Raw genomic sequence first — 17,501 nt, 5'->3', positions numbered from 1 at the left:
ACAACAGGAGCTGATGCTTAAAGGTATATGCAAACTGTTATCCTTGATATGAGTAGTGATCTGCAGCAATGCACTGCATGGCCTATCTTTATAACCCAAGTGCACAGACACTGTATGGGGGGGGGGGTCAATTAGTGAGAAACTGCTGGAAATTTTCAGCAGGTGAGGCAGCATTTGTAGACAGTTAAAATAATGATCCAGGCCTGAAAAGTTAAGTTTCTCTTCCCACAGATGTTGCCTGACCTACTGAGTTTTACCTGGATTTCTCTGCTGTTATTTCATATTTCCAGAATCTGCTGTTTTATTTTATTTTCAGGCACTGCACAGTGGTTATCTGAATAGTGAACCTCTCCACAATGACTAATTAACAACTGTAGAGTTTGTAAACTGGCAGCTGCCAAAGTTTGTGCTTTGTGTGTGGCTGTGCCTCAGTTTTGTTTACTTTAAGTAGAATTTTCCAAGGTTTAAGCGTTATTCTGAAAGTTTGATAAAAAAAAACCTGATCAAAAAACTGATCAAGTTAGTGCATTCTAGAGCAAGTTTCAGAAGCAGAATTCAGTGCTCTTTCAGGAACATATTGTACATTTAGCCCTGCTGACTAGAGATAAATTTTAGATTATATATTCCTAAAAACTTAATTTACAGTCCTGAGCTTCCTTTTTAAAAACACCAAATCAGTATTATAAATTATCTTATCATCTGCCCTTTCCCAACAACACACACAAAATGGTGAAGGAACTCAGAAGGCAACAAAACATCTATGGGAGTAAATGAACAGTCAACAATTTGGCCGAGATCAGTCAACTGTCACTTTCATCAGTCAACTGTTCATTTTCCTCTGAGAATGCTGCTCATCTGCTGAGTTCCTCCAGCATTTGGTATGTTGCTCCAAATTTCAAGCATCTGCAGTATCTTGTGTCTCCCTTATGGAATACATATATATTTTGGGACACTAATAAGTGTGCTGCTAATCTGGTAAGTGATGTAAAACCTGATACTTTCCTACCTTGTTACCAGGATCCAAACAGTCGTAGGTATGATCTGTGAACACTTTGTACGTTTCCTGGAATTCCTCATACATTTGCGCCACCTGCTGGCTTAACGACTTGCCCCGCATCCCTCCAAACTCAATTTTTTCTAATTTAAATATATCTTGCGCTGTCACCAAGAAATCCTAAAAAAAAAGCAAAAGACTAAAGCCATTTAATGAATAATTGACACTTCAGCTTTACAGTTAATTGTGAGAGCATAACATTAGACCCAATTTATAATCATCACTTAGGTAAATGCCTCCAGTGCTACAGAGAAAAAAAGAGTAGAAATCTTCCCAATTAAGAAAGCATTGAACTTTTAATAAAGGTTAATTTTTTTTCTGAATACATTTGCTCCGCCTTTTTTGAAGCCTGTTGATTGTAAATACAATAAAGAGGTTTTTTTCTTTTGCATTTCTATTCTTGGTAAAACTGGATGAAGGGTTAATGGTCCATGCTAAATGACAAGGCTAAAAGAAATGACTTGATAGATATTTGTAATTTCAAAGATGATATGGAAATATAAAGAAGTCAAGAAGACCAGACTAAGAGGTTACAACTTAACCCTGGAGATTAGGGGAGTACACTCTTTGAGTGGAGGGTATCCCCTGAGTAAATAAGTGTGATGTCACACATTTAGAACTAGGAAATCCAAACACGTTTCTGGTCAACTAAACAGATGACCAAAGAGATCAAAGGCCATTCAGACACATGAATTTTTATTTCTTTAAAAGACATTGACTAGAACAAATCACTGAATAATCTTAAAGGTTTAGATTTATATAACACAGAAGTAGACCCTTCAGCCCAATGCATCCATACCAACCAAGATGCCCACTGAGGTCGTCTCAATTTCTCACGTTTCACTCATATTCCTCTAAACCTTTCCTATCCACGTACGTGCCCAAATTTCTTTTACAAGTTGCCACATCTCGATCAACCACCTCCTTTGGAACCTTCATCCATACACCAGACACACAGACCCCTATCAGAAGAAATTGCACCTCAGTTCCCTATTACATCTTTCCCCTCACACCTTGAACCTCAGAATCAGAATCAGGTTTATTACCACTGACGTACGCCATGAAATTTGGTGTTTTGCAGCTACAGTGTAGAGAACAAGTCCAGGCAAGTTGGTGGGCAGATCAATGCGACAGAAATACCACACCAAGTTCCAGAATATTATGGGATGGTGATCCACAAACGTTGCCATGGATACCACTTGGTCCCCTTCATTCTCAAGCAAACTCTCCAGTTCCTTCCACAACACTAAGGGGCTCAGGTACGGCACTGTTATGGGCTCAGGATGGCTTAGTAGCCACTCCGAGCCCAATGGATCCGTTGAGTGATTCAAGTGAGTGGGCAGGCTGCCTGTTAGAACGGTGGGGATGTGCCGCTGTGTATCAGGCTCGTCAGGCACACAGCCACATCCAGTGATGCTTCTGGCTATCGGCTGGTCCAAGGGGAAGGACTCACTGATCTCGTGCCATTATCAGAAGGAATCTGAATGCACCCTTGCTGAAGACAGCTGTACACCACTGCCAGGCCCTCACAGGTCTTTGATCTCAATCCCCAAGAAAGGAAGGAACAAGTTGCCACAGAACGGACATGTTGTGTTCAGGTTGGAGTCATCTGCTGTCCAGCCAGCCATGATTTCTTCATCATACACTACATGGTAGGCTTATTCAGAAAGTCAGAAGGCATGGGATCCAGGGAAGTTTGGCCAGGTGGATTCAGAATTGGCTTGCCTGCAGAAGGCAGAGGGTGGTAGTGGAGGGAGTACATTCAGATTGGAGGATTGTGACTAGTGGTGTCCCACAAGGATCTGTTCTGGGACCTCTACTTTTTGTGATTTTTATTAATGACCTAGATGTGGGGGTAGAAGGGTGGGTTGGCAAGTTTGCAGACAACACAAAGGTTGGTGGTGTTGTAGATAGTGTAGAGGATTGTCAAAGATTGCAGAGAGACATTGACAGGATGCAGAAGTGGGCTGAGAAGTGGCAGATGGAGTTCAACCTGGAGAAGTGTGAGGTGGTACACTTTGGAAGGACAAACTCCAAGGCAGAGTACAAAGTAAATGGCAGGATACTTGGTAGTGTGGAGGAGAAGAGGGATCTGGGGGTACATGTCCACAGATCCCTGAAAGTTGCCTCACAGGTGGATAGGGTAGTTAAGAAAGCTTATGGGGTGTTAGGTTTCATAAGTCGAGGGATAGAGTTTAAGAGTCGCGATGTAATGATGCAGCTCTATAAAACTCTGGTTAGGCCACACTTGGAGTATTGTGTCCAGTTCTGCTCACCTCACTATAGGAAGGATGTGGAAGCATTGGCAAGGGTACAGTGGAGATTTACCAGGATGCTGCCTGGTTTAGAGAGTATGCATTATGATCAGAGATTAAGGAAGCTAGGGCTTTACTCTTTGAAGAGAAGGAGGATGAGAGGAGACATGATAGAGGTATACAAGATAATAAGAGGAACAGATAGAGTGGATAGCCAGCGCCTCTTCCCCAGGGCATCACTGCTCAATACAAGAGGACATGGCTTTAAGGTAAAGGGTGGGAAGTTCAAGGGGGATATTAGAGGAAGGTTTTTTTACTCAGAGAGTGGTTGGTGCGTGGAATGCACAGCCTGAGTCAGTGGTGGAGGCAGATACACTAGTTAAGTTTAAGAGACTACTGGACAGGTATATGGAGGAATTTAAGTAGGGGGCTTATATGGGAGGCAGTGTTTGAGGGTTGGCACAACATTGTGGGCCGAACAGCCTGTACTGTACTGTGCTGTACTATTCTATGTTCTATGTACAGTGTAAGATTTAAAAGTTGCCATTAGTTACAAAAATTGATAAATGTGCAAATGATGAATAATGCTGTAATATTCGTGAGTTTAGAGACCATTCTGAATTCTGATCATGAAGTGGATGAAACTGTTCCTAAAATGTTGAGTGTGGGTTTCAGGCTCCTGCATCTCCTCCCCATTATTAATAATGAGAAGACAGCAGGTCCCAGATGGTGAAGGTCCTTAATGATTGATGCTACCATCGTGAGGTACTGCCTCTTGCAGATGTCACTAATGATGTGAAATGTTGTACCCACACCACAGCTGGCTGAGGCTACAACCCTCAGCAGCCTATTGCAATTGTGTGCATTGGAGCCTCGACACTAGGCTGTGCTGCAACCAGTCAGAATACTCTCCATCAAACATCTATAGAAATCTCCTGGAGTCTTTGCTGACATACCAAATTTTCTAAAAATCCCAATGAAGCAGAGTCGCTAGTGTGCTTCTCCATGATTGCATCAATGTATTGGGCCTAAGATAAGTTCTCTGAAATGTTGACGCCCACGAACTTAAAGTGCTCACCCTTTCCACCACTGACACCTCATTGAGGGCTACTATGTGTTCTCCCAACTTCCCCTTCCTGAAGTCCACTATCAATTCCTTGGTCTTGCTGATGTTCAGTGCAAGGTTGTTGCTGTAACCCCACTCAACCAGCCAATCTGTCTCAGTCCTCTACACCTCCGCATCACCAGAGATTCTGCAAACAGTATCATCATCATCAGATTTATAGATGCATTGGAGTTGTGTCTAGGCATATAGTCAAGAGTGGAGCAAGAGTAGAGAAGTAGGCTAAGCTTATATATTGAGTTGTGGCTGCATTGACTGTCAGATAGGAGGCAACCTTGTTTCCGATCTGCACTAACTATGATTTCCCAATAAGGAAGCTGAGGATCTACTTGCAGAGACCCATGTTTTGAAGCTTGTTGATAAGTAATGAGAGGATGATGATGTTTAATGCTGGCCTGTAATCAATGAACAGCAGCCTGAGCTATGTTTTGCTGTTGTCTAAATGCTCCAAAGTTCAGTGGAGAGCCAATGAGATTGCATCTGCTGTAGATCTGCTGGGGCAGTAGCCAAATTGCAATGGATCCAGGTCCAAACCCTTGCTCAGGAAGGAGTTAATTCCAACCATGACCACCCTGTCCAAGCACTTCATCACAACAGATATGAGTGCTACTGGCTGCTAATTAGATTGCTCTTCTTGGGCACCTATGACCTGTAGTTCATGCTTGCCAATGGTAAGACTATATGCATTTACCCTTTCCATATTCATGATTGTATGCACCTCTTTAAGATCACCCTCCCCCCCCCACCCCCCACCTCCGGTCTCCTACAGTCCAAAGAATAAAGTCCGAGCTTCATAACCTCTTTCTATAACCCAGTTCTTTCAGTCTAGCCAATATCCTCATAAATCTGTTTTGCACTCTTTCAAGCTTAATGGAACTTTTCCGATAGCAAGATAACCAAAAATGAACACAATGCAAGTGTAGCCTTACGAACATCTTATAAAACTCAACATAATGAATCAGTTTCTAGGCACCCTCAGTGCCCTATCCGATGAAGTCCAGCATACTGAAAAGTGCCTTCACCACTCTGTCTGCCTGCGATACCACCTTTAGGGAACTATGTACTTGTACTCCAAGAACCCTCTGTTCTATAATGCTCTGCAGGACCCTATCCATTCATTGTGAATGCCTGATTCTGGTTTGACTTCTCAAAAATGCAACACCTTGCACTTATCTAAATTAAACTCCATTTGTTATTCCTCAGCCCACTTTACCCAGATGATCAAGATCCATCTGTATTTCTTGATAACTTTCTTCACTGATTTAAGTCCTGTCAACCATCTGAGAACAACAATAACACCTAGACATATCCAATTACTTGCAATTTAATAGATGATGGACGGCCACAGGCTCACCATTCTTTGATTACCTAAGGACATTCATAAAATCCTAGATTGACAATGCATTCACTCTTCATGTCTATGCAAATCATTGGAAGAGATTTGGAAGACTTTCCGTAAATCCATGTATTTGTTGAAGTATTTTGCCAATTAGCATTTGAATCTTACAATTGCATCTCCTTACCACAGGATGTTTCCCCAATGATAACAATTCCATGTGTAAAAGAATATTTTTCTCAATTCAGGTCTCAGACTAGGCAGCAGAAGAGTCAGGATGAGAGATGATGGACTCAATGGAGAGAATGCTGATATTGAAGCCTTGGATATTGACCTCTGCAGTAGTTTAAGAGATCAGAAACCCAGGGTTTGTGGGGGAGGTGGACAGGGAGATTGGATCAGAAGTTAGTCCATCAATAGGGAATAGGGAACCAAATGGACTAGAACCAACAAGTAAATGAAATAGCATTTACCCTCAGGATTAGCAGTCTCACTTCTTTTTAGCTGTTGCCTTTCCCCAAGCCCAGGAAGCCCACTCAGCCAGTGTCAAGATTTAAAATGGTAATTAATGCAGAGCCTTATTATACTACATAAATAACCAACTCACTTCCAGAAAATAGATTGGTAACCAGCTAATAACACGAATACATTATAAACATAGTTGGCTGAATGGAAGTAATGTTTTTAAAATCTATTTTTTACATCACACCCTACTCAAGAGCATGTGCTTTTCGGAATATGCTTCCCCTTAAGAGTTTCTATAATCGTGATCAACATCCCTTCTTTTTCTTATGGCTACAGTGAGAATATTGCCCCGAGTAATGAAGGTAGCATCGCAACTACTTAACCTTGGAGGAAAAAAAAATTGAAATAAGACATCATTTCATTTTTCAAATATACTGAGAAAAATGAAGAAACGGATTATGCGCAAAATAAAAGACATCAATAAAAATGAATAAGCCTCAAAGGAGACGAACGTTATTGAACATCCTCTTCTTCACAGAAGATTAGGAGCAGTAAAAGTCATTTTGATTAAATTTTTCAGGAGACGTTGATAATTCCTGTTTGCAGCAGAGGCACATACTTACTGATATGTGCCATAATTATAAGTACATCTAAAGACACAAGATTCAGCACGACTCTGTGATTCAGTAGGAGCTGAAGTGTACTAATAATTGTAGAGTTATATCTGTTCATAATGTGATACAAATATTTCAACAGTAAAAAATGAGCTCAATCACGAATGGCCAATCACACAAAGAAAAATAGTGGTTCTGCTGCTATTAATATTGCAGTAACATTTATGAGTTTCAAAAACAATTACTCAAAAATAAATTAATTTGTCAGATTACTTTCAAATGTCATGAAAAAAAATCCAGATATTCAAGATTTCAAATAAATAGGAAACCATTTCATTCAGCTTCCTAAACTTGGTTATTTTCCAGATATTTCATCATTTCTCATTGCTGACTATATTAAACATTACTGCATCTTTATCATTCAATTCTTGATACCACGAAAATATTGAGACATATGTTTGGAGCATCTTTGTCTCTTCAGTTTCCGCACAGCACAGCCACAACCACTAATTGTTAAGCTTACAAGAAAAATAAAAGTCCTCAGTTAATTTATAAGATGAATGAGGAAAACAATGATAATGGTTTTCTGCATTAGCTGCCTACATTGTGAACTAGACCAAAGGCAAATTGGCATAAAAGCATGACACAAAGCTGGATATCCCTTATACATACACAAAAGTGGTTTCTGAAAAGAGGACTAAAGGATGCAAGATTAATTTTAATTCCAAGTGTAGATGATGGCATCACCAAAAGTGATCATCCTTACCTCGATCTGTTCAAGTCTCTTGAGGTAGCAGTTCATTCGGGCAAAGATCAGCAGAGAGTTAAAGTCCCACTCTTTCACATTCTCACCTTCCTTATAATAACTTGGCATACTTTCACGCTTTTCATCAAAAACATGCTTGAAAAAGCAAAGGACGTCAACGGTTTCCCGCACTTTGCTCAAACTCTCATCCACTTCACCCTTCAGGATGTCCTCTGGGTTGACATAAGCATGAGCCTGCAACATGCAAGGACAGAATAAACCCAATGATGAAGCAGAAGGACATTGTTACCACACGGGGAATTTTACAGAGTGGAACATGGGGCTGTTTCCAGCATGTGCACGGCTCAGTCTCTACGGAGCTCAATACTACTTCCAGCATAGTCCAATGAAGGCTGGACCATCTTCTTAAAACAACAAAAAGGAAAAAAAAAACTTTGGAAAGTACAGCAACCAAATGATGTTGGACTGCTATTGTAGCACTGACAGAATGCAACATGGAACTCTGATTCATGGGGAAGTCTGAATGCTGGCCTGACTTTAAAAGCAACATAATAACATGGAAGAGCAGAGTAACAGTGAAGGATTCATAAGAGTTTTGTCAAGGAGTCATACACACTGCAACAGGCCCTGCGGCATCAAAAATCGTGGATTTGTCTAAATGACTAATCCCGCACTCAACCTACGACATGCTCATCAGCTCCCACCAAATTCCATAACATCTGTGGACAATCGCAAGTAGTCAATTAATCTACCAAATAGAACATCTTGGACTGTAGGAAGAAACCTTGGGTCACAGGGAAAATTTGCAAACTCCACACGGACAGTACCAAAAGTTAAGGCTGAACCCGGGTCATCGAGACTATGAGGTAGCAGCTTTACCAGCAATGCCACTGTGACGTTCTACGGGTTTACTAATTGGAATTGGAATATCATCACAGATACGGTGAAAAGCTTGTCTTGTATACTGTTCATACAACTCAATTCATCACATAGTGCATTCAGACTACAAGGTAAAATAACAGAATGCAGAATAAAGGGTAACAACTACAGAGAAAGTGCAGTGCCGATAGACAATTAGGCGCAAGTTCATAATGAGGTAGATTGTGAGGTCAAGAGTCCATCTCATTGTACTAGGGAACCATTCAATAGTCTTACAACAGCAAGATTGAAGCTGTCCCTGAGCCTGGAGTATGTGCTTTCAGATATTTGCATCTTCTGTCTGATGGGAGAGGTGAGAAGAGAGTATGTCAGGGGTGGATGGGGGTCTTTGAATAAGCTGGCTGCTTTACTGGGGCAGCAAAAAAGGTAAGACAGAACCCATAGAGAGGCAGCTTGTTTCCATGACGTGCTGAACTCTATAACCAGTCTCTGCAGTTTCTTGTCGTCATGGGCAAAGTAGTTGTCTTATCGAGCTGCTATGCATCCAGATATGTGCTTTCTCTACTGCATCAATAAAAATCTGTAAGGGTCGATGGAAGTATAAAATTTCTTTAGCCTCCTGAGGAAGTAGAGACTTTGGTAAGATTTCTTGTCCTTGTGGTTAGATAAGTTACAGGTCTAAATCGAAGTCAGGAAATAAATGAAAGGAAATCTCTCACAAAATAGGATGATGTGTCATCAGCTATATTCAATTACTCCAAGTTATTACAAATACACTCAAATCGAACAAGATGTCACCAGATGTCAATGAAAACAGAACAGTTAAACTGCAATGATCCATTATGTTTTAAACTGTAATGGTGTGAGACTGGCAAATTTTCCAAACTCACCAATCATAGAATTACAGAGTCTAGCCCCGTGTTAATCGGTTACTCCCTTCCCCACCTGGTTCCATCTGCCTAAGACCCACACATTTAACCCACCTGGTCCCCTATCCATTCTCCCCGCTGTTCCCATATGCACAGCAAACCTCGCTTATGTGCTTTCACTCATCGCCTTCCTTTCTCATCAGATTGCATCATCTGCAGCTCTTGCTTGTCTTCACCCATCACCTCCCAGCCTTTGTCCTTAACTCCACTCCTCCCTCCCCCACCTCACTCCATCATTTACATCTACCTGTCACTTGCCAGCCTCACCTCTCAGCCTCTTCTCATCTCCACTCTACACTCAGTTCTGATACAGAGTCTCGACCCATAATGTCCACTATTCTTCTACCTCCACAGATACTGACTGAACCTTTGAATTCCTCCAGCTGCGTTTTTCCCCTGATACCAGCATCAGTTTCTCGAGGACCTATCTTTAAATTCACTCATTTTATATACGTAACACAGTCTAATAATAAATTTAGGACAGTGGTGGATATTGGTAGCTTGGGTTAAGGCATTTGACGTTGCAGTGTTCGTAACATAATATATTTTTCAATTAAGCTGAATTGGACTGCGGCAACTGAGGTTTTGTACAGTGGAAAGAGGCCTAATTGAGTTGGAGGAATGCAGGAACCAGGTTCCCTGTGAGTGTAAAGGGGAAAAAGGAACTGGGATCCCAGTGAGCAGAAAGAGAAAGTGGGAATGAGGATTTCAGTGAGTGGAAAGAAAGAATGGGAACTGGGAACCCAACTCTACTGAAGGAAAAGGAAGAGTGTTGCTATTCAACTCCGGTGAGCAGCCATGGAACCAGGCAAACTTTACCCAGTGAGTCAGATGCTGAACCATTAGGATTTCCTAAATAGTAAGATAAAAGATAATTGGAGACACACTGATGAGGTTCCTCTGTACTGCACAGAGCACTGCCAGTTCCCATACCTGCTGAATAAGAAGGTTGCAGGTCTCCTGCAGAAGGACTATGATACGTGCTGGAGTGTTGTAGTACTTAGATCTGGTCCAGATCAGGCACACTACATGCATGAAGCAGCTAAGCAAGGGCTTCAGCTCAGTGAATTCTGCATTCTCAATATCCTCAAAATGGCGCTGGAGTGGCTTCAAATGCACGTTAATATCCCTTGCTTCTGTCAGAGCTGATGGTAGACAGCAAAATAAAGCAACCCAAATTACACCATGAAAAATATTTTCAAGGAAACATGGATTTCTTGTAGAGAAAATATAGCAATTTTATAATTTGCATTAACATCCAGTACTCAAATTTTTAGCAATTGAGCTCATGACCTACAAAGAATTAACCCTTCCAATGATTTTCTATTTACCATTGTATGCGCAAAGCTAAAACTTTCCACCATTTACTTTGTCTACATAAGTTATAGCTGAGTCAACACCTGATATGTACAATTTTGGTTACCCTATGATAGGAAAGAGTGCAAAGATTTTACAGAAATGTGGTCAAGACTCAAGAGCCTCAGTTATAGAGAGAAGTTGAACAGACTAGGACTTCATTCCTCGAAGTGACGGAGATGGAGGGGTGCCTTACTGAGGCAGATAAAACCATGAGGGACAGAATGCACATGTTCTTGCCCCAGGAGAAAAGGAATCAAAAACTAGAGGGTATAGGTTTAAGGCAAGAGGGGAAAGATTTAAAAGGGCCTCAAGGGGTAAATTGTTCATGTGGTGGGTATATGGAACAAGGTGCCAGAGGAAGTGCTTGAGTTCGGTACAAATTTAAAAAAGCATTTAGATGGGTACGCGGAAAGGAAAGATTGAGGGATATTAAAGGAAAGAAAACATTTGCAAATCCCTAGTCATCATCTATAGAGGAATATTCAAAGGAAGGAAAATGAAAGAGCAATGCATCTACACATAATGGCACGCATAATCAACACAGCTTCCTACTCCTAGCTATGTTTACAATTTTGACCAGAACCTAGCTCTCTTAAACAAAATCTCTACCCATTAACTGATGCAAGGGTGAAAGAAAAAATATACAGCAAAATATTACATATAGTATAAAAAGCTTGAAACACTCAACAGTAATTGTGGAGAGAGGAACAAAAATAAGAATACTTGAGGGCAATGGCTATTTTAAACTTAAACAATCGTTGAATTTCCTTCACAGATTGTCATTAACCTGAAACATTAACGTTATTTCTTTCCCCAACCTGATGAGTATTTCCATCATTCTCTTTTTAACTTACTGAAATTGTTCTGCAAATAGACATCCAGAAATTCCTTGCCTTCATTAATGCAACCCAGATAAGTGAAGCCAGTTGGAAAAAATAATGGATGTAGAACATTTAAAATAAAAGAGTAAATCATAGTTCACCAACTGAATTGAAAAATTTAAAGGAGTGTCTTGGTTTATCTGGTGAATTTGATGTCATCATACCTGCAACAACATCACTAAACATTGTTTTAAATACTGGAAAATAGCTGCTTTCCATCCTCTCCAGAAGCTCCACCATCTTTCTTACTTTTCTAGATCTCAGTTGATCATAAATACATTTCAGATTACTGCACCTTGAAAACATCAAGGAATAATGATTAGTAAATACATCAACAAAGCATCAGATAGGTGGCATGCAATATTTTACCAATGTTGTACAACAGTCATAAAGAAGCACAATTTTACTGTTCCTCTAATTAAATGCAATTGAATTTTTAACAGCAGTAGAAAAAATGAACTTTATTAGCTTTTTTTTAATCCTCTAAAGCATTAGGAGAAACATTTTTTAAATATAATGTGATATTCTATTACACTACTCCTTTCATCAATGACACCTTTCCAATGAATGTTGGCATGACAGTTGAGTGTGATTTAACTGTATTTCTTAAATTACAATTTTTTCTTCATTTGAGCATGGTGTTTGAACGTCAGCCAGCTGTTTGCAGGTGAAATTTCAGCCTATTGCCTTCCTCAGTAATATTCACAGGTACAGTAGTTCACTCATTACAATGTGAAGTGGAACTTTGCTTTCAAATTCACTAATCTGGGACAACTATAGATCGTTTCAGTAATCCAAATGACTGCCTGAGATAAAATGCAAACAAAATATTTACTGCTAATTTCATTGGCAAAGAGAATATTTTTTCACTTTTTCACTAAAGTTCACTTTTGTTGATTTCAGCTGGGAGAAATCTTCCACACCAGAAGTTGATACAGTCGAAATAAATCAGAAGCAAATTACTGAAGAATGACCTACAAATGCAATTCTCTATGTGGTGCATTTTGAACCTAACAAGATGTAATGAAGCAGAAATAAAACATCCAAAACTTCCCAGAAAATGAAAGGACTATTTTAATAAAATAAAATGAATCATGTTGACCCTTAAAATTTCTTCTGGACTTGATACATTTTGCAAATAAACATAGATATAAATCTAAAAATATATCCAAGCATAGGAAACCATATGTACTGGTGGATATTGCGTGGAAGGATGAAACAGGTTTACCACTGCACAACAACAGGGAAACATTGGTTTAGATTCTACCATCCTCCTGCTCCTATGTAACTGAGTTACAGCTCAACTTAGAGTCATACAGAATGGAAACAGACGGCCCATCAATCAAACAGTAGGCAACCACTCATAAATCCCATCTTACAGCACTAGACATAGAAGCAGAATTAGGCCATTCAGTCTATCACATCTGCTCTGCCATTCCATCATGGCTGATTTATTATCCCTCTCAACCCCATTACCCTTGACACACAAACTAATCAAGAAGCTCTTAACCTCCGCTTTAAATATACTCAACAACTTGGCCCCCATAGACATCTGTGCCAATGAATTCCAAAGATTCACTACCACCTGGGAAAAGAAATTCCTCCCTCATCTCTGTTCTAAATGGATGGCCCTCGATTCTGAGGCTGTGCCCCTGGTCCTAGACTCTCCCACTGTAGGAAACATCCTCTCCACATCCACTCTAAATAGACCTTTCAATATTCAATAGGTTTCAATGAGATCCCCACCGCCATGCTTCTAAACTTCAGCAAGCACAGGCCCAGAGTCAAACACCCCTCTTGCGTTAAACCTTTCATTCCCGGAATCATTCTCGTGAACCTCCTCCGGATCTTCTCCGATGTCTGCACATCTTTTCTCAGGCAAGGGGCATAAAATTGCTCACAATACTCCAAGTGTGGTCTGACCAATGCCTTATAAAGCCTCAACATTTCATCCTTGCTCTTGTACTCTTGTCCTCTCAAAATGAATGCTAACATTGAATTTGCCGTCCTTTGCAATCTAAGTTAACCTTTAAGGAATCCTGCACAAGGATTCCCAAGACTCTTTGCACCTCTGATTTTTGAACTTTCTCATCGTTTAGAAAATAATCTGTGCCTTTACCCTTTTACCTAAGTGCATAACCATGCACTTCCCTACACTGTATTCCATATAGGACTTCCTTGCCCATTCTCCCAATCTGTCTAAGTCCTTCTGCAGACTCCCTGCTCATCAACACTACCTACTCTTCCACTTGTCTTTATATCACCTGCAAAACTGCCTCAAAGCCATCAATTCTATCATCCAAATCATTGACATTTAACATGAAAATAAGCAGTATCAACACCGACCACTGTGGAACACCACTAGACAGCCAAACAGAAAACAGCCTCTTTATTCCCCACTCTTTGCCTCCTGCCAATCAGCCAATCTTCTAACCATGTAATACAATGGAATCCTATGTTGGTTAGCAGCCTCATGTGCAGCACCTTGCCAAAGGCCTTCTTAAAACTAAACAACATTCACTGACTCTCCTTCGTCTATCCTGCCTGTTATTTTCTCAAAGTATTCCAACAAATTTGTCAGGAAAGATTTTCCCTTAAGGAAACCATGATGATTTTGGCCTACTTTATCATGCACCTCCAAGTACCCTGAAACCTCATCCTAATGCACTCCAGCATCTTCCCAACCACTGAAGTCGGGCTAACTGGCCTATAATTTCCTTTCTTTTGCTTCCTTCCTTTCTTAAAGAGTGGAGTGACACTTGCAATTTTCCAGTTCTCTGGAACAATTCCAGATTCTAGTGATTCTAAAAAGATCATTACTAATGCTTACAGAGTCTCTTCAACAACCTCTTTCTAAACCCTGGGGTGTAGTCCATTTCGTTCAAGTGACTTATCTACCTTCAGACCTGTCAGCTTCCCAAGCACCTTCTCCTTAGTAATAGGAATTACACTCACTTCTGCCCCAACCCTCTTGAATTTCTGACATATTGCTCACGTCTTCAATGCAAGAAGCATCAGGAACAAAGGTGATGAACTGAGATCTTGGATACATACATGGAATTATGATGTAGTGGCCATTACAGAGACTTGGCTGGCACCAGGGCAGAAATGGATTCTCAATATTCCTGGATTTCAGTGCTTTAAAAGGGATAGAGAGGGAGGGGAAGGGGAGGAGGGGTGGAATTACTGGTCAGCAATACTATTACAGCTACAGAAAGGGTGGGTAATGTAGCAGGATCCTCTTTTGAGTCAGTATGGGTGGAAGTCAGGAACAGGAAGGGAGCAGTTACTCTATTGGGGGTATTCTATAGGCCCCCTGGTAGCAGCAGAGGTACCGAGGAGCAGATTGGGAGGCAGATTTTGGAAAGGTGCAAAAATAACAGGGTTGTTATCATGGGTGACTTTAACTTCCCTAATATTGATTGGTACCTGATTAGTTCCAATGGTTTAGACGGGGCAGTTTGTTAAGTGTGTCCAGGACGGATTCCTGTCACAATATGTGGACAGGCCGACTGGGGGAATGCCATACTAGATCTAATATTAGGTAACGAACTGGGTCAGGTCACAGATCTTTCAGTGGGTGAGCATCTGGGGGATAGTTACCACTGCTCCCTGGCCTTTAACATTATCATAGAAATGGATAGAATTAGAGGGGATAGCAAATTTTTTAATTGTGATGGGGTCCTGAATTACCCCTATAGACTGTGCTCCATTACCCCTATGAACTGTGCTTTTGAAAAGAGAGAGAGAGAGAGAGAGAGAGAGACAGAGACAGAGACAGAGACAGAGAGAGAGAGAGAGAGAGAGAGAGAGAGAGAGAGAGAGAGAGAGTTACTTAACACTGACATGTTGTTTTGAAAAGAGAGAGAGGGACAAAGACTAACTTTTGGACTATTGCTTTAAGGCACTGGAAGTAACTTTTGGATTTCTGCTGAGTTGGAGAGAGAAATGGCACCCAGCAGCTCATAAGTTGCTATGGTAACCAAGGGCGTTGTTTGATGGACAATCAACGTTATGATTTTTCGGCAGCGTGTTGATACTTCTTCAAGGATATTTGCCTGCTTGCATTTCTTACACACAGAGGAAGGAGGAGTAATTTGAGTGACAATTGATGCTCAGCACGGTGAGATAAATAGGAGGTCAGATGATAGACCTCAGACACATGTTTGTAGACACTGAATGAGCTTCGTTGTGCCCGCGGAAAAAGTGGGTTTTTGAAGGATCGATCAGTGGCTCTTGCAGTGAAAAGAAAAGGCAGTGACTGGTGATAGCTCCACCACAGAAAACCGGTCCCCTTTGTTGATGTCACAGTCGATGACTTTTAAAGGACTTCGGAGGACAACGAGAAGATCAGCAACATCAGCTCAACTGAAGACTCAAATCTCTCCCTTTCCCCATCACTACTCAACTCAATACCACGAACTGAACTGAACTTTACTCATTATCGTAAGACTCTATCTTTTTACCCCTAGACATGAAGAAGCTTGGTTTTTCATATATATTTCCACACTTACTGATTTATGTAATCATTGCTAACCTGCTTGATTTATCAACATTTATATTACAGTATTGTGTAGTTACTAATAAATATTATTAGTTAATAGTAACACTGGACTCCAAAGTGTTTTCCATCTCTGCTGGTTCTTTATTCCCATCATGGGGTACGTGACAGGGAAGGGCAAATTATGAGGCTATAAGGCTAGAACTTGCGGGTGTGAATTGGAATGATGTTTTTGCAGGGAAATGTACTATGGACATGTGGTCAATGCTTTGGAATCTCTTACAGGATGTTAGGGATAAATTTGTCCCGGTGAAGAAGATAAAGAATGGTAGGGCAAAGGAACCATGGGTGACAAGTGAGATGGAGAATCTAGTCAGGTGGAAGAAGGCAGCATACATGAGGTTTAGGAAGCAAGGATCAGATGGGTCTATTGAGGAATATAGGGTAGCAAGAAAGGAGCTTAAGAAGGGGCTGAGGAGAGCAAAAATGGGGCATGAGAAGGCCTTGGCAGGCAGGGTAAAGGAAAACTCCAAGGCATTCTTCAATTATGTGAACAAAAGGATGACAGGAGTGAAGATAGGACTAATTAGAGATCAAGGTGGGAAGATGTGCCTGGAGGCTGTGGAAGTGAGCAAGGTCCTCAATAAATACTTCTCTTTGGTATTCACCAAAGAGAGGGAACTTGGGGATGGTGAGGACAATATGACTGAGGTTGATGTTCTAGAGCATGTTGATATTAAGGGAGAGGAGATGTTGGAGTTGTTAAAATACATTAGAACAGGTAAGTCCCCGAGGCCTGACGGAATATTCCCCAGGCTGCTCCACGAGGCAAGGGAAGAGATTGCTGAGCCTCTAGCTAGGATCTTTATGTCCACGGGAATGGTACCAGAGGATTGGAGGGAGGTGAATGTTGTCCCCTTGTTGAAAAAAGGTAGTAGGGATAGTCCGGGTAATTATAGACCAGTGAGTCTTAGGTCTGTGGTGGGAAAGCTGTTGGAAAAGATTCTTTGAGATAGGATTTATGGGCATTTAGAGAATCATGGTCTGATCAGGTTCAGTCAGCATGGCTTTGTGAAGGGCAGATCGTGTCTAACTAGCCTGATAGAGTTCTTTGAGAAAGTGACCAGGCATATAGATGAGGGTAGTGCAGTGGATGTGATCTACATGGATTTTAGTAAAGCATTTGGCAAGGTTCCACATGGTAGGCTTATTCAGAAAGTCAGAAGGCATGGGATCCAAGGAAGTTTGGCCAGGTGGATTCAGAATTGGCTTGCCTGCAGAAGGCAGAGGGTCGTGGTGGAGGGAGTACATTCAGATTGGAGGATTGTGACTAGTGGTG

At 41.0% G+C, this 17,501-nt stretch overlaps 1 protein-coding gene across 1 annotated transcript in view; it reads right to left on the bottom strand.

Moving 5' to 3' along the window:
• The window catches only part of dnah9 (dynein, axonemal, heavy chain 9), a 585,611-nt gene that overhangs the window by 556,053 nt on the left and 12,057 nt on the right, over positions 1 to 17,501 (bottom strand). The window contains exons 4-7 of the mRNA XM_063074264.1: positions 11,826 to 11,956; positions 10,355 to 10,566; positions 7,614 to 7,847; positions 1,007 to 1,174 (exon numbers count right to left, since the gene is read on the bottom strand). Coding sequence (XP_062930334.1) covers positions 1,007 to 1,174; positions 7,614 to 7,847; positions 10,355 to 10,566; positions 11,826 to 11,956 — 745 coding nt within the window. The remainder of the gene's footprint in view (positions 1 to 1,006; positions 1,175 to 7,613; positions 7,848 to 10,354; positions 10,567 to 11,825; positions 11,957 to 17,501) is intronic.

The sequence above is a fragment of the Mobula hypostoma genome, chromosome 22 (assembly GCF_963921235.1).
Source record: "Mobula hypostoma chromosome 22, sMobHyp1.1, whole genome shotgun sequence".
In the NCBI taxonomy this organism is placed as follows: Eukaryota; Metazoa; Chordata; class Chondrichthyes; order Myliobatiformes; family Myliobatidae; genus Mobula; species Mobula hypostoma.
The sequence above is the reverse complement of the archived record's forward strand: the minus strand, read 5'-3'. Positions and strand labels throughout refer to the sequence as shown.